Source organism: Lupinus angustifolius, chromosome LG16 (genome assembly GCF_001865875.1).
Source record: "Lupinus angustifolius cultivar Tanjil chromosome LG16, LupAngTanjil_v1.0, whole genome shotgun sequence".
Lineage (NCBI taxonomy): Eukaryota > Viridiplantae > Streptophyta > Magnoliopsida > Fabales > Fabaceae > Lupinus > Lupinus angustifolius.
In genome coordinates this window covers 1,838,074-1,857,911 of record NC_032024.1, presented here as the reverse complement: position 1 = coordinate 1,857,911, position 19,838 = coordinate 1,838,074, and the positions used below count along the sequence as shown (strand labels likewise).

The 19,838-nt window shown below is 33.5% G+C and overlaps 1 protein-coding gene across 4 annotated transcripts; it reads right to left on the bottom strand.

Annotated features, from left to right (window-relative positions):
• On the bottom strand, positions 2,091–19,424 carry LOC109330264 (E3 ubiquitin-protein ligase UPL6-like). Of its 4 annotated transcripts, none has more exons than XM_019564392.1 (26): positions 19,096–19,421; positions 18,374–18,471; positions 18,095–18,225; positions 16,742–16,850; positions 15,564–15,744; positions 13,916–14,098; positions 12,903–13,085; positions 12,339–12,414; positions 11,894–12,012; positions 11,493–11,791; positions 11,277–11,373; positions 10,797–10,940; positions 10,386–10,469; positions 10,221–10,307; positions 9,857–9,997; positions 9,631–9,756; positions 8,650–8,748; positions 8,387–8,454; positions 7,920–7,986; positions 7,019–7,189; positions 6,848–6,937; positions 4,687–4,767; positions 3,514–3,587; positions 3,360–3,431; positions 3,121–3,210; positions 2,091–2,403 (listed from the first exon to the last, which is right to left on the bottom strand). In XM_019564392.1, exons 1-26 carry the CDS (start codon positions 19,252–19,254, stop codon positions 2,337–2,339), a joined length of 3,096 nt encoding a protein of 1,031 aa, XP_019419937.1. In that variant the 5' UTR covers positions 19,255–19,421; the 3' UTR covers positions 2,091–2,336. The 4 variants fall into 4 exon arrangements, with proteins under 4 accessions (XP_019419937.1, XP_019419938.1, XP_019419939.1 ...); XM_019564393.1 differs by having other exon boundaries at positions 18,098–18,225; XM_019564394.1 differs by lacking the exon at positions 12,903–13,085.

Here is a 19,838-nt window from a genome sequence, read left to right as displayed (position 1 = left end):
GTGAGATTAAATTAAAAGTTCGTTGCTTGTTGCATGTGTTTTTCAAAATTCATGAGTTTAACTAATTTTATTGATGCCTTATTCGGCTAATAAAATCGTATATCAAGGAGAGCAAGTATAAAAAAAGAAAAAAATAAAGTGACAATTAAAATGTAACAAATGAAATATTTTCTTAGGAAAAATGAATTATTAGTGCCCCAAAATTATTCATAAGCATATTTCTGTTATGCTTGTGGATGAAAAAGTGTTGAATTTTCATCTAGTTAACTAGGAATTGATATTATTAGATAAACAAATATTTAAATCAGGGGTGTTAGTATCTAAACCGATTTAAAAAGGAAATTGAAAACCTTTCAAAAAATTGGAACTATAAAAAATTAAAATTGTTTGGATCATATTGGACTTATTTTTAGAAAATCAATCAATCCAATTTAATTTTTTGTTCCAATTTTAGAAATCAGACTAGTACTAATTACATATACAAAAAATAAAAAATATTTCATTTCTGAATCTAATCAATCTTGCAACTATAAGTTTTCACATTTTTCTAATTGTTCAAATTGTTATTACTTATTCGTTAACACTTTCTTATTGTTAAAATTATCCTGATGTGTTATTGGTATTTCATTCCCCATGTTTTATTTTTGTCACTTTTATTTTTAGCTCAAATATATATTATTGATGCCCTACTAAATGTGTGAATCACATGTTTCTTAAATAGACATGTTTTTTATTATTTTGAAATAGACATGTTTTTAATGTATTAAACTTATTATTTTTTATTAAAAATGAACCAAATGAGACAGAAATTACATATAATTTTTTGATCAATTTTCTTAATTTAAATCAACTAAACTGAATCATTCTACATGTTATTTATAATTTTATATCTTTGGACTGGACGACCTTTTGCTTAAAAACGACTACAAACACCTCTAATTCAAATATTTGAGAATATAAAGGAGAAACACCTTATGCGAAAAATGTATTTTAAATAAGTTTTAAAGTGAAAATAAAGATAATTACATCATTCAGTAGTTTGTTGAGATACTGATCGAATTTAACTAATAAAAAATGGACTTACCCTTTCTTTCTTTCTTTAGAATCAAACTCATTTATAGAAGTTTAACTCTAATAAATGGAAACATCACAGTCAATCAGTAGAATTTTGATTCTTTTTATGGCACCATGGGTTTCCTAATAGTAGGGGTGAGCATGGAAGCCTTAATCTATACTAAATGTGAATCAACTTTTCTCAAAACTAACCTTAGACTTAACTAAATATAATGTATACCATTTTAAATAAAATCTTCTTAATATTATTTATTATTATGGATATGTAATTTGACATATAAAATGATATATGTATATATATTATTAATAAAAAATATATGCTAAAAATATTAGAATATGAATGATATTTTCAACCAAATATATGTCATTACTCTATACATAATTAAATAGAAACACATACAAACCTGAAAAGTAGATAACAATGAGACGAAACCAATTAATGGTTATACTCTATCCGACCCTAAATATTGATCAAGTCTAATTTTTAAACCCAACCCTAGTCCCAATGAAACCCAATCTTATTGGTCTAATCACGATCAAAGCAAGCAAAGTGAGAAAATAGAATCCAATCCTATTCACCCCCTACCCAATAGTGAATAAGGCTATCACAATGTCATTATCTTTTTAACTTATAATGTCTCAGAAAATTAGAACATAAATGTTTTTTTACAAATAAGAAATGCACTTTCCCAAAGGTTTATATCATTTAGTCAAATTTTGGTAAGTTTCTATAGTCATGGAATAAGGGCCTATTTATGCATGTTTCTATAATTTTGAAATTTTTATAAATATTTCAAAAGGTTAGTATTTCATATGCAATTCTGTTTTGCTAAAGTCAAATGGAGTAGGAAGTCATAGTGAGGTGGGAATAAAACAAAACATCCCTATCCTAGCCAAGTGCACTAGAGTTCCATCTAGTGAAATTTAGAAATGATAACTATATATAACCTTATTCCATAAGCGAAGATATTGTTTTCACGATTTCAAATCTCAGGATAAGCGCCTTACCACTGCACCAAGACTCATCCTCTACCTATATTTTACAAAAATATGATCATGCAATCAGTACAAAAAAACATGCTGAAAAGTACATTTTACAAAAAATAAATTTATATCCTAGGTACATTTACATTTGACACATGGGCAAGATATAAATATATACACATGACATTTCTATGCCCACATCTCATTATACCATCAGATAATTTGTTCTCTATGTGCTGCATGTAACCAAAACATATGGTAAATTGCACTGCCTCCTTTTAACTCAAATCGAAGCCAGCATCGGCATTTATGGCATACAGTAATTTAGATTCCATTTGCTCCTTACTGCACTCAAAGTTAATGTCAGGGAAAATAGTTAACAAATGAAAACTTCACAAATTACCAAAAAAGCAGGTTAATGTAACACTAGCACATTCATACTTGATATATAACATTCACATACACATCATAACAAGAATCCATTTATTTCTTGCAGGGGTAAATATAAGAAATATAATAGGATAGTCCAGAAATGGATATCCTATTCCAGAAATTGATGCCCAGAAAGTCCAATAGAAAGGAAAAAGAGAGGAATGTCACACATCTAAAGAATCTCAATCAAAGTCATTGATGGTCTCTCAATTAATTATAGTTTCAAATGTAGCTAGCTTTTTGCAAATTCTTTCACAAATGAGGGATCGACATACACTCATGTAAACAATAATTTCACTTGAACTCACTTTCAACTGTAGATCTTATTTCGACCACGGTGGTGACAATTTCTATAGTTCAATTCATCGACTGGAAGTGAGTGCAAGTGAAAAACGGTTTCAATTGGTGTGCAAGTGGATCCCTTCAGCATTTGATTTTCCAATTTATTGTTAATTGACAAAACAGAATTTCTCATTATTCATGTCAGTATTATCTTTTTTATAAGAACTCCTGCCAGCCTTATCAGTTCTTACATCTTCAATTCTTCCCTCTCTTGGACTTTTACAACAGTAAGCACAAAAACATAATTCCATGAATATATCCCAAGTACAAGCTAGCATGAGGGCAAACCTTCTATAAGGTGGAAGCTTGAGTAGATTCATACAAGTAGCTGCAGTTGGCAAGCGATCAAGAGCTTCATCAGAAGCATTACCCCCAGTCCTACATGAGACACCAGAGATTTTGCTGTCACCCTTTTGTGTATCAAATAATATACAACAATTGGTGGGGGAATAAAAAATCAAGGGAAAGTTTAATCAATTTAATGTTAGTACTGGATATCAGAACATAATTGCTGCAGCATCATTTACCTTTGTATGCAAAACAAAGGCTCAAGATATTTGAATCCAAGCAATGGTCCTCGAGTGCACCCTGTCACAAACCTGTAAAGTTGATGAATTTTTATCCGTATTAAGAAATGTCATACAAAAGAGCCACTAAATCTTATAACTATGCATCTCTTACTTCAAAAATTTCTTCATGTTTTCCAATGAAAAGCTTTTGAGAACTTCCCATAACATCTCAATCACATAATGCTCCTATCAGACAACATAATATCATACGTTAGAGAATTCATGAGTCAATAAAAATAAAGCCTGCTCAAAACTATAGGGTGGGTTGGCCCCTCCCTCATCATGACATGAACGTTGAGAATGCAATCGTATTTAGACAGGTGGCAAAAGAAAAAACATACCAACTGAATCAACAAACTTTTTATATATTCTATAGTGAATGTTTTATTGAAGAGAAATGAGAAAAATTAAAATTGAGGGGATGATAAGATAACCTCCAATACAACAACAACCAAGCCTTACTGTAACTAGGCGGGATTGGCTATATGAATCGAACGGTATCATGATACTCTATCATAAATCATATCCATTAAGATTACCTCCAATTTAGAAGAAACGAAAAAAGAACAAGAAAAGCACAACATTACAGCAAAGCTTCCCAATCTCTCTGTATGTTGGAGATGGCAGTTTACTTGAAACATCCACCAAAAGAAGAAAAACTAAACCTTATCCTGTAACAGGTTTAAGAATTAAGAAGATCAGATATGCCCCCTTAATAATCCGAGCATTATACTCCAACCAAATGCTAAGCCCCAAAGAATTGCTCACACTGCCACAAAATGTTGCCTCCTCATTTTCACCAAAACCGTAAAAATGAAATATCAAAAAATTGATCCAATGATGAAGGACACGGTGGAAAAACCTAAATGGTTTACTACATTCCTCATTGAGCTAAAAGCCTAAAACTGCACAAAACACACATCAAGGGAAAGAAATGCAATGTGTCTAAGAGGCAAGACATTGTATTACTATTAATCCTAGTCTAAACTGCTACTCGGACAAATCACTCTTGACCTAAGAGGGAACTTTTGACTTCCAAATATACTTGTCATGATGGAACCACCAAAGGCAGGAGAGTGAAGATCTGGAAGCAAGAATTTCAAGAAAACTCACTAAAGGAAACAAAACCCCAAATTCTCCGATGTGTTGTGGGAAAAGAACATAGTCAAGTAGTAAAATGTCTATAATTATCTAGTCTCTCTATTACTCAAACTTGTTGAAAATATATCTAACTAACATAAGAATTGTGTGCCGACTAAATCCACATAAATGCTAGAGGGCTTACACCATGATAGCCACCAGCATAGTTTGTGTGCAACCGCAGATCATCAACATCCAAGCTGTCAAGTGAACCTGATATCAGAAGCTGTGGGGAAAAATGATGTCAAGCAAGCTGGGTATTATCACAGCCAAACACATTTTTTTTAAAAAGAACATCCAGACACAATAACAGATGCTAAAAGCATTTAGGAGAACTAAACGTAGTCTTGTATACTGAACCCAAAACTTGGCAGTAAAAAATAAAACAAAATTAGCAAACCAATGAAGCTCAAAGTGTCAGCAAATAAATTCATATTAGCAAATGCCTTTTGCTACTTTATGTGTATAAGAGATTTGATAGAAACAACATTGGCTATTAGCTATAGCATAATAAAATTCTAGTTGCCGCGCCCCGATTTTCGGCTATACGACTATAATGATACCATTTGCATAGCTTCAAGCTCAAAAGAAATTGCAAAGTGGCTTGAGATACTACTAGTAACAATTTGAGGCAACCAAAAAAAAAAATTAACTGTGTATGATGACCGGAATAATTGAAAAATATAAAATGAAGTTTCAATTGATACAATCCATGCCACAATAGTAACAAAAAAGGAGATACACGATTTAAACTCAATTACAATAAAGAAGGAACCACAATTACCCCTTGATTTGAAAAGGAAAAAACAGTACAGATATTAAATAAGATGACAACTTCTATCCAGTTGTCATTGGCTAAAATATGTCATTTAGTCAAGATGGGTCAAAGGTAACTCCTCGCCTAGTCCAAAAGGTAATAAAACACTGATACCAATATGAGTATATGATACAATTTGTATCTAATACGTCGATATGCAAAAATGCAGGATATGATACATTTGGGATACATATAAAATGTGTGCATAAAAGTCATTAAACATAAGAAACATATAATTGTTGTTATGAAATTCCAAATAAAAAATATATTTCTTCTAAATCAGAAAATCATATTTTCATAAGAAATCCTTGCTTAGTGCCCACAAATAAGAATAGTATCAATCTCGTTTAAGTCATGATCAACATTATGCAGAAGCATTTCCTCTTCCTTCTCTATATAATACACATGTTTTGTCCTTTTTTCTCTCACTACAAGCCTATTTGGTAGATTGAATGTTATGTTTTTTTCTTCTATTTAAATGCTTGTGTTATGCATTTCTGTTTTTCTCCTTCTTAAAATGCTCTTGTATGATAGTTTGGGTGTCTAAGAGGTATCAAAAAACATATTAAGAGTACCACAAAGTATCGGAATTATAATTTATTTAAAAAAAAAATAGTTTCGACGCTCTATGGATACGTATAGATTAAGTGTCAGATAGTATTAGTATCGGTTACATATCAGATATGAATGCGTGAAGGATATAAGTATTGGTGCTTCATAGTCGACATGCTTCTATTGAGGGGGCACATTGAGAAGTAAGTCTCACATTGTTTGCTTCGTTCTCTTAGGATTGATATAAATACCTGTTAGGCTACTCCTCTCATTGTCAATTAATTTGGAGATGAAATCTTAACATGATATCAGAGTCATAGCTCAACTTCTCTCTGGTTGTCGTCATAGGCCAAAAGATGTTCTTTAGTTCTGGGTCAAAGATGTTCTTTAGGATTGACTTTTGTGGAGGAAGCATGTTGAGAAGTAAGTCCCACTTCGCCTACCTTGTTTTCTTAGGCATGGTTTAAATACATGTTGGGCTACTCCTCTCATTACCAATTCGTTTTGAGATAAACCTTAACATGTTTTATGTTGTTAGCTTTGGTTTTTCCAATTTACACAATTGTAGAAGCTTCACAATGCAAAATGGGGGAAATATATCGTCCAAAAGCACCATAGCAAGAAGAAAAGATAGCAAGAACCAAAAACAAAGGCTGCGCTCAGGATAGATAAAAACATAGCAGCGAAGGCAAAGTCAACACATACTTTTCACTATATAATTACAAATTATTAACAACATAATTTGCAGCTACAGACAAAATAATCACTACCCTCTAGCAGTGGAAAGCAAATATTATGGCATACAGAAATAAAACAATAAGCATCTAGCTGTTGAAAAAGATCCTTAAAACTGCCATGCAAGAGAAAGAATTAAAGTAAAGAACTGGAGCAAAGCATAGCATTTGAGGTCTTAGAGAGGGTCAGGTGATAGCAATACCTGGAGTTCATGCTCATTAAACATATCAATCCAATCCTTTTGAATGAGTTGCTGAAAACCCCTCAGGAAATGAGAACTTTGTTGACGCATCTGAAAGCATCATTATTTTTGTTATGTAATGGGTACAAGAATTTATTTGTAAGAATGCCATTCAATTTTTTTTTACTTTACCTGAAAATTCAAGCGATAATTGGCTACAAGATGGATAAAAGTAATAACATTATCATTAGTCACGCGTAGGTTTTTTCCCCCAGGAAGCAGCTCCTCTTCTATATGCTCTCCATATTCGTTGTTTACTATGACAAAGTACAGTTCCAACTCCGAGATGTCACCCTTATAATGCTGTTAGTCACAGCAGATAACAGGGGGAAATTTTGAGACACTCATTAAGAAAATAGATGATGCCCAACAAGTAATCTATCACCTGTTCCCCAAACTTGTATCACTTACAAGTAATCTATTACCTTAATATCAAGTAGTAAGTAACTTAATATAAAATAGTGATCACTTTTAGATTAACACTGGGTGGTGTATAAACTAGTCTAAACAACAATGGTGTGCTGCGCATTTTTCTACAAATTTGTGTGAAGTCACATAGTTATGATAGTTTTCTTCAGCAAATACATGCAAGTATGACCATGAACCATTGATTTATGTTATGTGAAATCTTTTCAGGTCAAGTAAGTTCCAGTCAAGTAACTATCATAAGTAAATTACCTAGCAATTAGGAAAGAGATATTTTTAAGTGACCCATCTTGTTCTTGTTCATTTAGATGTGAATAGTAATGAGTAAAAGCCCACTTGGTTCTCCAAAGATATAAATGGTTGTTGGAACTCCATATAAGTGCATAAAACTAGTCCTCCAATGTCAATTAATTCCATCAAATTAGTCCCCAAAAAAGACAAACCTTATGGTATTGATCACCATGAAAGGACCATTTTGATGTCACTAATAAATGGATGACCAATGTGATAACATTCAATCTTTGAATGACAAAAATGAACATTCCCTAAAAAAATCTTACTCGAGAATGAAGATGAATGGAAATGAAAGCCAGAGAACTAATATTACCTTTAGAAAGATAAGATGACGATATAATTCTGGGTCCAACCAAGGCAAGTCATTCAAATAGTTGTGCCTGATAAAAAGGAAATAAAAGGTGTAATAAAGCAAGAAGTGTAACATCCTCCTACAGCATGACAATCTCTAAAATCCTAATATGACACAAACGGACCTTTAAAGATACAGAGACAACTGATATGCTGCCATCTCTTACAGAAAATAGTTAATGGGCATGGACATGCACTTCTATTGGAAGTGCATACACCCAATTCATTTTGAGATTCAAATCAACCACCACCAGCTACCAATTGCATGAATGCTATCAAGTCCCATACTCCCATTAGTAAATCAGGGTCTCACATCATTAAAAAGCAGCATTAAATGACTAAACCAATGCATTAAAATTCAGGGTTTGAGCATCCAACAACATCAACTTAAATGAAAATAACTAGCCAAAGCAAACAAATAAATCTTACTTTTGTTTCAGTTTGCTTAAAAAGAATGTAGCGAACGGTATATCAACCAGAATCCCTTCAAACATAGCCTGCAAATGTAATTTGCAAGAGTGAAGTTTGGTCCCAATCAAACACAATGAAAGTAAGAAAAGGATGCTAGTCAATTAAATCAAACCATGCGACAGATGACGATAGAATAGATGGAGCAGTACATTCAGTCATTATGCAAAAGGCCACACTACATTGAGGGACACAAGCGCGCGTGTCTATGTGAGGGGGCATACCTTCGCAAGAAGTGTACCAAGAAAGTGGAAAAATTGGAGATGTTGTTCATGTATCATCCCAGATCCAGGATTAGGATACAGTAGGTGATTCGATGTTTCCTGGATACATTGTCATTCGGCATGTCAAAAATGAATAAATTACAAGGTATAAATAACAGAGTATTTCGGATTTACTTATTTTAGGAAATGATTTGATTTATAAACGAAGTTGTGTTTGAAAATTTTTAAAACACTAATTGACTTGACCTGATTCTGAAAGCCTTTGTATGTTGTGTACTATATACTTCGAAATCCAACATTTTTTTGTTGGCTTTGAATGGATTTGGTTTGATTCATGTTTCAATTATTTTAACCTTATAACTTAATATGATACGTTTTCCCAATTTACATGCTAAAATTAAGGGAAAGAAAGTAAAATACTAAAATAAAATGAATGGATTTCATTTTTAAGCATTTCAAACATATTGATTTACAAATCATATTTCTTTACAATAGGTTCCAAACATGACAATTAATTTTAAATTAAATCATACCCAATTTTAATGATTCCAAACAGAACCTAAAGAATGTTGATGAAGGAGTATAAAGGATCTTTCAATACTTCAAAGCTTATTTACTTCCTTAGAATCATTAGTGACATAATATCAATATTTGGTTGCTTAAGTTATCTGACATGATAGTGCAGATATATTTTCATACATTAGAAAACAGCTATAACATTAACTCCTATAATTCTCTCTTCACTTCACTCTTTCTGAAGTTACACAATCCAAACTCACCAATACAACCATATTTCACGCATGAATACACCAACGAGGTTCCTTTTGGTGCTCAAGCTTGGTTACTATATTCGAAGTACTACTATCACATTGACAATGACAGAATCTCCTAAAAGCTTAAGATATTTGGTAGAGGTCATGATTGGTTTTTCTATCTTTAACAAAAGATGATACATGAACAATAGCAGAACATGGATGTCACCTTAAATAAGCCATACTGCACATCAAAGGCAGCACGAGTTATGTTCTCCATGAAATCTTTGAATATGCCACCTCCATCAATTCCAGCCTCTTCAACTCCAAATTCATTGACAAAATTCACACGAATCTGAAAATTGTATAAAAGAATGAATTATTAGTTCCCCTGAAGACAAGAAAGCAGGGAATGGTCTATAAATGAGAGGGCAGGTCTTAGAAAAGTAAATTACCAATCCTCGAAGATCACTTTCTGGCAATTGACTCATTTGATTATAAGCATCTTCCAAAATATGATCTCGCCTTATTTTGAACCGGTTTCTAGTAAATGCAGATTGAGATCCATGTCTTTGCCTAACAGCAGCTAGTTGTGACTACAATAACAACAACCAAGCCTTAGTTCCATTAGGTTGGGTTGGCCAAGCTACTTGTGACTGATAAAACAATAAATAGAGAAGGTAGTCAAGCATAAGAAACACACTAGTGATAAACTACGATATGCAAAACCTCCAGAGTAGCTCACTGCAATTCATTGTAAATTATTAAGTACAAGATAACTCATATCTAAATAAAATAATATTTGAGGGACATTCTTACTGTGAATATTTTAACCCTGCTGGTAAATGGTATCAAGAAAGACGCTTGCTTCAAAATTTCATTTGCTCGTGAGTTTTCTATCACCGCCTGTGGAAATACAGTTGTACAACTAACAAATTGAATTCACATTCATATTGCCTAAAAAATTAACAGTACAGACAGTACCTGAGAGGTAAAAAGGTCATTCACTCCATCGGCATGGAAGTCAGTGGGGGATGTAAACTGTCGTCTATTGTTCCAGTCTTGCAGCTATGAGGAGACATTCAAAAGGCAAGTCAGGAAAACAAAAAGAAAAACAATTCATGCATATGGTAATTTTTTAGAGTCAAGATATTCAAAACATGACCACAAAAAGAACAAAAAAGGCAGTAAGGCTGTCCAGTCTCGTTGCATATTAGAAATATAAACTCCCTTAAACTAGTCAGTGCACAACACCACAGAAGCCATAAACATAAACCCATCCCAAAGTGAATCACTAAGAGATGCCCTTAAACATACACAGATTTCATAATAGCTTCTAAGTCTAAAGGAAAAGGAATGTGGAACTATATATACAACTACTGCGACAGTGTTTACCTGCGAGAGGAGCTCGGAGACTACAATGCTAACCCTCTTTTGAATGGCTTCAACAGACTGCCTTTTACTAGATATACTAACCGGAACAGATTTAACCGAATTGGCAGATGAAGTATGATTCACCCACAGTAGCTGCCACAGAACCTGCAGAAACAGCAGCTGACTGGAATTAACTGTAACTGCAAAGAAGGATAAATGTATGGAGCATTTTTGCACAAACCTTAGACAGCTTTACAATACAGGGCGACCAGTTTTCCAAAATATAACATACTCAAGTTCACTGGACTCGTATGGGGTTACACAATTGCAAAGAGTCAACACTCCTTATTTGGGTCTTGCTTAAGGTGCAAGAAAGTAAAATTCCATTTCAGCTATCCATTAATGAAGTAATGAACATTTTCCCCCTAGGGAGTAAGGAATTCAGCCACAACATCGTCAATAATTTTTCTTAATAAAAAAAAACCCATCCCAAAAGGTTACCTGTCTCAATAGAATGATGAGGCTTCTTATATCCTTCAGTGATAATGGTTTCTCCTGCTCATAGTATTCCTCATTATCAAGTATCATAAGCACATGCCTTATAAAAGAAAAATAGGGTAGGTACACTTCAGCCATCAAGCTCAAACCAGAATATGTTGACAATTCACACATCAATACAGGTATTTATTAAACCAATCAACATAACAAGAGTCTTACTTGTAGACGGGACAGAATACAGCCAGGGGTAACAAACAATCAGGTGCATCACCTGAGAGGTGTGACAGCCGCTCAGACAAAGATGACCATGTTTTATTTTCATGGCACCGCTTCATAAACTTCCAGAGCATAGGAACAAGTTCAGTTCTGTACGCAAGCACAGTCATAATCCTTTCAAGTGGCAATTTGTTGAAGGTAACATATAAAAACCCACAAACTGCACCAACAGCTACAACCTCCCTATCATCTGGCCCATTATCACCATTGGTAGATGAAATATGTCTAGATAATATATTTGTCTGCGTATGTCCAGAAATCAGAACTCTCCATCAAATTTCAAAATGTTGAATAAATTTTCCAAAGATACTCTACACACAAATGTTAACTGCAATATGGTATACCAGTTGCAGAAGGAAGCGAGTATCTATGGCACCACAAATCTGTTGCTCCAATTTCCTATCCAAAGCTACTTCCATGACTTCATCATCGCCAGCCATATCATCCTCAGCAATCATAGAATCTGACCACTCACCAGATTAAGAACAAATTATAAATAATGAGGAACCCATCACTTTACTAAAGAAATGATAATTTTAATGATGATTATGTGAAGCAATGTAAGCAGGATGCATTACGTTCAAGTTTAATTAATTAGCCCTTAAAAATGGTCTAATTAATTCAGAAGGTGGCTACTTTCTTTTAGAACCAGGCTGTGATGGCAATGTGCAGTTTTCACAGTGCTTAAGAGAATAAAAGAATAAAAGAATGATGATATTGTTCAATAAAAGAACTTAAAAAGAAAATTTTAAATACAATAAAACTTCTGCACATGATCAGAGAACATACTTTCCCTGCTATTAGATGCTTTCAGAGATGGGTGTGCCTCCAGCAAGAATGCAGTAACAGCAGCAAGGTCTACAGTCTGAAAAGGAACAAATCATAGTTATGCACATGTATTAAGCAGTGCACATATGAAGCAAGAGATATCTGAAAAGAAATTCAACTCTATCTTGTCTACTGTTTTTTGGAAGAATGTTCTTATAATATTTATTTAGTAGAATGGTATCGTTTCCTTTGTACTCTCTTCTCTCTCCCTTCATAAAACAATCTTCTTAACTAAAACAATATTTAAGTAAACTCGGCAACCTTCTTATCTAAAAAAATATGGAAGTTAACTCAAGATGAAATCATCATTTCCCTGTAAACAAATTTATAGCACATCATTTCCTTTTTAATTAAAGTTAAAAGTAACTATTTTTTTAAGGTGGGTAAACAATAATATTAAATGTAATGCATATCCATCAATATACCAATCCTTGACTTAGAGAAGTCCTCAGGTAAGATACATGAAGCAAGTCAACCATGTGACGAAAATAACAGAAGGCATATTGTAGGGAATAATCTCCTTACCATATAAAATGAACAGCTCGGATGACACAAAACAATTCCAGCAGTTTCTAATATATTTCCAAGCAAGCAGGCATAGCTAGGAAATTCATCTGATACATCCTTAGGTAGAAAACTTATCAGGTTTGGCACAAATGTTGCCATTTGGCGAAAGTAATGTTCGCCGAGGCCCTGCGTTACAAAAACCTGAGTATCCAAAAAGGGATTGCAGGGTTATATATCACTTGAGTGTACATTGAAGGGCTATCCATTGGTGCAAAGGAATCATACAAGGTATATTTAACTATATTTTGCATATTTCAACACAGAAATGGAAGGAAGTTTAAAGGGGGTTAAAATTCACAAAGTAAAATTCATGACGTGGTAGAAGAGTACATTCTTTCACTTGTTTCTTATGAAACTCATCATCCAAGGTTTCTACATTAATTTTGTATGTCCTTTGAATTGTATATCATGTTCCCTAGTTCGTTAGTTTACCCTTAATATTTAGAAATTTATAAAACAGATAAAATCATTAATATTAATCGTAGTTTGGCAATTTGGGATTTGCCTGTGGGGGCCGTCTGCATTTTTGGGCAGGCAGGGCATGTGATTTGTGTCCATTTTGCCGCAGACAAGGTGGGCTTACTGCTGTGCATTATTAAAAAACCACATTATTTAAGTAATAATGGCATATAAATGCTAAAAGATAAATATGAATATCATTGCATTCCTTTGTGCAATTGTTCTTTTTAATTTTATATTTTTTTCGATTTTCAAGGGATTTTTCATTATTTTTAATTCTGTAGTTATGTGTGGGCGGCACGCAGGTCAGCCCTGCTTGCATTTAAGGCGGGCAGGGCGTGACATTTCATGTCGTTTTATTGAATGGGCATACCCGCGCCTACCCTAATTTTCACAGGCATTGTATAGGTAGGGCGACCCAGATTGCCAATACTAATACCTCCCTCAAGACTCAACTTCTACTTATCAGATAATAAAGGAAACCTGTCAAAGAAAATCAGTTCAACAAATACCTGTCTTAAGTTTGGAAAAACATGCCACAAGAAAGGAATTGTAAGGATCTGCGATGAGAAGCTATATCTTGGATCAATATGTGAACAGATGCATGGCTTCTGACCAATGTGACACATTACAATGGTAAGTACGCGTTCCAATGATGACCCTTTTCCAATGTCAATATAATTGCCTGCATTATCCTGAAGTAGTGCATTAATGTATTTTATTCATTTATGCAATGAATCATGAATAGGATATAATAGATTCAAGGAAAATCATATGAAATGATAAAAATAAAAAGAGTCAGACAAACATAATAACATGGATACAATACAAGTTTTAATTATATATTTGATCCACCGGTCTTTTATTTCTTAACTAAATAAATTATTACAAAAAAATAGGATAACACAGACGTATATATTGAATGACAGTTTCTTCAAACACATCAGCTACCGGTAATAAATGTACGAAGTTTTGATTTAAAATAAAAACACAGTACGAGTCTCAAAGGTAGCATTAAGGGACATGTGATCCCAGAAGTTGGACTGGCTGAGGGTTAATGGTGAACTTGATGACCGATGGCAACCTCATACCCCCAATAAATGCAAAGAATCAGGGTTTGGGGTGAGGGGGGAAACATGACAAAAGAACACCAGAGAAGAAGAAAAGGGAAAGATGACAGAACACATTCTACTAATATATGCATTAGAAAGCTTATTTGCATTTTTTTACCAACTTTGTCTCCTAGTTTTCTTTCCTCTCCTTTTCCATATTATACGAGTATCTAATCCCAGACAAGCTTTATTCTTTTTACTATCTTTATAACAACATTTCCTTCTTTTATCAAAATATTAAAAGGCAAAAGTATCAGAGAGATGCATCCATTTTAATGGCATTCGTCTCAACTCTCAAGTTAAATATACTTGGTCATGTGAAGCCTCTTAAAAACAAGTTTTTTACAACAAAAATAGGAAATGAAACCAGAGTTAAGCTAAATACAATTGCCCTTACTGATCCCCAACTTCACATATTTCTCAAACACATAATAATCTCTCAAATTATTAAATAAGTTAAACATAAATGTCTAAATACATTTCATAACTCAAACTCTGTTTTCACCAGATCAGAAATCCTTAAAATTTGCCGGGTTTCCAAATGGGCTTTATGAGTCAAATCATGTCAGGCCAAGCCCACAATAAATACCAACCACAATTTTTTAGGTAAGAAAATAATAACCACCTTATAAAATTTACAATTGAACAAACACATCTTAAAATTCAAACTTGCTACATTTAGTTTCAAGTATATATATATACACACACACACACATGATCTTTCTTTGTCCTGAATAAAACTTCAGAGGTTAAAATTCGGAAAGACATGCTCCACAAGACAATAAAAAAAAGAACATAACTACAATTTAAGATATCATGGTGAACATATCTACAGTTTAGAATGGTTAAAAACAACTTGGCCAATTTAATGACCTACTTTTTGTGGGCCGCGAAATGACCTGATTAATAATTCCAGATTAGTTATCATAAAGTATAAAAATATTTACCACAATATCCTAATCTGTAATTTTCCCTTAAATATGCATCAAAAGGGGCTAGTTTACTGGATACAGAGAAATCGACAAAGAAAAATGGATGTCAATATTACCTTTTCGGTAAGAATGATCTGTCTAAGTAGGCCGAAAGCATTGTTTTGACAGAGATATCCTACTACCTTACAGCCCCATGGCAGTTTGGCATCTAACAACAACACTAAAACTTCCAATAAAGGAATAGTAGATGTAGTAGATTCCTCTGGAGTCGATAAAAGCTGATCCTTCAACTGATTTCTGTCCAGTGAGAAACTAAATAAGCAAGTGGAACAAATACTGGAAAAGGGGTAGAAATAGAAAGATTTTATATACCAAACAGAAATATATTATTAAGGCAAACTAAGACTGGAACAGCTGAGAACCACCTAGAGGCCCACACTAGATGGACACTGAGGGATGCCAATTCAATAGAGAGGCTGCAGCAGATACAGAGCCGAAGACTACAGGTAATCAAGCGTGAGCTGAATCACAGGATCACACGATTCAACACTTTTCATGATGAACGATTTCGTGCGGGAAAAAAGTGTTTCAGGGCCAATACAGGACGGAATGACGCTTCGGGGAAGACAACCTGCAATTTCAGGTTGTAGATCCAATTTTAACCTTTCCTATCAGTTCACCCAACCAGATTTGTGTACCAATTTCACATTTTCCCTCACTGCTGCTACATCCCATGTTAAGTCTCAGTGTTCCTTCATCTTCTTCGATTTCACCCGACCAGTAATGCAATTTACTCTCTCTACAATACACACATTTCCTCCTTATTTTCTAATGTTGAGGATCACAAGGTTATAGCCTCTAGCAGGAATCAAACTACCGAAAGTTGAAATGTAATGTTATTTCCATCATTCACCCCACTATTTTCTTTATATACTTATCTGCTATGCTCGGTTTTATATAGTTTGTGACTTGGATTACTTCTAATTTTAAATGTTGTACAGACAGAAACCTTCATTCTTGAAATTTGGGATCTGTAAGCTTAATTTTTTTGGATTTAGGCATTTGCTTAAATTTTTTCATTATTCGAGTGAAAGTTTTAGAGATTTCTGGTTCTATTAAATGGCAACAAATTACTATCCTAAGCAATTCAAGATGATTAGAAGGATTTGGTAACATGGTCAATACCATCTAAAAGTTATATTCAACTTAGCATTGAGCATAAAATAATAAAATATATGAAGAAAATTTAGAAGGCCTGAAAATGCTTAATTTAAAATAAGGACACGAATCCAACCTATTCTGATGCATGGCATGAATACAAGTATATACAAACTCCTTCACTCGATAGTTCACCGAAGCACATGTGGAAGCATAATCCACACCAGCAAAAAGTCTCACAACATCTGTTGTGTAATTTTAATTGTACACATTTAGTTTCATGCACAAGTAAAACTTACAGAAACAACAGGAGATGCAGGCATATACCTACAAAAAAATCAAATTGCATTTCTTCTAAAAAGCACAAGAAATAAAAACGTTAGCATTAGATGCATGTAGTTAAAATGAACAATTATATATTATATGTACTTACTCGTACATAAAATAGTAGAAAACTTGATGCTCACTATTTCGCTAATGATATTGTCCTCGTTGAGGAGTCAGCAGAATAAGTAAATTCTAAATATTAGCTGAAACCAAAGGGTTTTCAATTTTCAAATAAGTGGAAGTAAGATGGAGTTTATAAGATGCAAGCTAAATAAACACAATTAGAATTTACTTATTCTTTTCATCTTCAATATGTTGAAGGTGGGAAATTGTGGGTCCACTATATCACAAGTTGGATAATTCAGAAGTCTTAGATCCATCTCACACATAAGATTAAAAATGGGTGGATATGATGGAGAAATGCTTCGTGCGCAATATATGATTGCAAAATGCCTATTGAACTCGTTGGAAATTCAACCTGATAGTTATAGGGGCAGTGATGCTCTACGGTAGTGAATGTCAGTCAATTCAATTGACATGCCAGCAAGGGCAAAAATATCAAATTCAGCAAAGATAGGAATGTTGAGGTGAATAAGTAGAGATACAATAAAATATAATATTAGAAATCAGTGTATCCAAGGCAAGTACAGTGTTAGAGCAACACCTACTGCAAGGAAGATGCCGTAAACTCACATAAGGTGGATAAATAATCTGACAAGAAGACAATGGACTCCAATGAGAAAGTTGGTCAAATGGAAGATATTTCGATTAAAAGGGTTGAGGATAACATAAAAAATAGGTGAAATTAGAAACCATTGGAAAAAAATTCCTGTAAATTATTTTACTGAAACTTTGGTTTTTGATAGTGTCGAATGGAGTCAATTAATCCATGTAATAGACTCCAGCTCATGGGATAAGTTTTGGATTTTTTTCTTCTTTTATTGTTGTTTGGTTATTACGAATGTTTCTTGGTGGGGGAATAGATTGAATGTAAAGAATAGATGTTCTGATTTGTAAATTACATAATCTAATGATTTCTTAAACTGTGTATAACCTTTAACATCAAAAGATATAGAACGGAGGGAATATAGCTGAAAAACATATAACCAGGCACAATAGAAGAAAATAGACTGCAAAAACAATGGCAAAATGGAGTAATAACTACCACACTCTTGAGCGAACTGTTGAAGCAATCGGCAAATTTGCACAAGAACTAAAAAGTCATCATTATTTTTGGCATTAAAGAAAAAGAGGAACTGGCAGAGGAAATCGGAATCTGGACCAAAAGCATTCCTGAACGTACAAAACACAGTATTAATTTGAGTTTAGCGGTGCAATGTTTGAGTAACACCATACTAAAATTAAATACATCAGAAAACTTAGAGTGAAAGGAAGCGAATTGCTTTTATGCAACACTGCAAGCATAACAATCAAATTTCACCTGTCTAACTTCAACAGGTTCTTCCCATAGTATTTATGGAATTTCTCTCGCAACTTAGACTGTTCAGTTCTGACAACTTTTCTCCCTCTGAAGCATTTCTGTAACAAGAAACAGTTAAAATTTTGCAAGACACTCATGCAATGCAATGTTTGTGCACCTCTCTAGTGTTCTCAAGTTGGGCTGTATGAAGAACCAACTCTCCCAAAAGTTAAAGCTGTTGGCTGCAAACTAATGAAACAGTTTCAACACTCTTAACACAGAATAATGTCCAAATTTGGGCCTCTTTCCATTACATCTATAATTAAATGGAATTTGACTCAGTTTTTATTCAGTCCTCTGCTCCTACCAATCTCAACATAGTAGTTATCTTTTATCAATTATATACAAAATCACCACAAAAGGAAACTTCGCTAGCGTTTGACAGATGGACAAAACAGATCAGAACATAGTGTTATGTTCTATTTGGATCCATTTTTAACTAAAATATTGCACTTTTTAACTTATTCATCCTATTATGTTCTATTTCTAATTTTGTACTCATATTTCCGGTTTCATCTCCAGACTTCACTAAGTGTGAGACTCGACTATATAGGGATCAATTATAGTACGTGACACTATATAGGGATCAATTATTACAAAAATGCATTAATTTCCACCATCTACCAAACTTAAATAGAAACTTAAACAGTTCTACAAATGAGTGCAATGAGAAGCATGAAAACCTGAATTATGAGTGCAGCAGAGTTCTGCTGGCGCAACCACATGCGGCGATTCCGCTCCAATCGCGTCTTTTCTAGAAGATTCTTTCGGTCCGTTTCCTTCGAGCTGCGACCACCTAAATCAACGCGCTTACGAGTCGATGGATCGCCGCTGAAGAACATTTTCCTTTAACTTCTTCTTCAACGCGAATTTTGCTCCGAAATCACAACCTAATCGTTCATAAACAGCAAAAAAATGAAGACGAAAATCGATGTTAATTTTTCCAATGAGATTCAGTTACGAAGATAAAATTGCGGAAGGAAGTGTTGGAAGTTGAATAGGTTGGTAAAATGGGAATTTTTATGAATGAGAATGAGTGCTTAAGAGTTAAGAGGAAAATAATAAATTATAAGAAGAAGTTTAAACATAATTAAAATGTGAATTTCACTCACTTTTAGAGCTTCAGGTGTGTACAAGGAGAGGAAAATTTATCTCCTAAAATAGAAAAAATAGAAAGGATTTGATATATATATATATGTGATAGTGTAAGTGTTTTTAGACCGTTAGCAAATCATTCATCATTGATTTATTAATTATCATTTACTCTTAAAAAAAGTAATACAAATCATTGGTGGATGGTATACTCACATTGTACAAAAAATTAAATTGATCGTGCACAGATTTTAAACTCAAATAAAAAAGTTGCACTTTTGAATAAAAATAAATATATATATATATACTGACCGTATAAAAGTTTTTTACATTG

What these genes read in the sequence shown, in the direction of transcription:
- LOC109330264 (XM_019564392.1), bottom strand. Translation starts at nt 19,254, where the DNA reads ATGTTCTTCAGCGGCGATCCATCGACTCGTAAGCGCGTTGATTTAGGT. An exon ending in TTTTTCCAAACTTAAGACAG is followed by an intron (nt 13,086 to 13,915) that starts GTATTTGTTGAA and finishes TTGGATACTCAG; the next exon opens with GTTTTTGTAACGCAGGGCCT. An exon ending in TCATCATTCTATTGAGACAG is followed by an intron (nt 10,941 to 11,276) that starts GTAACCTTTTGG and finishes CTGTTTCTGCAG; the next exon opens with GTTCTGTGGCAGCTACTGTG.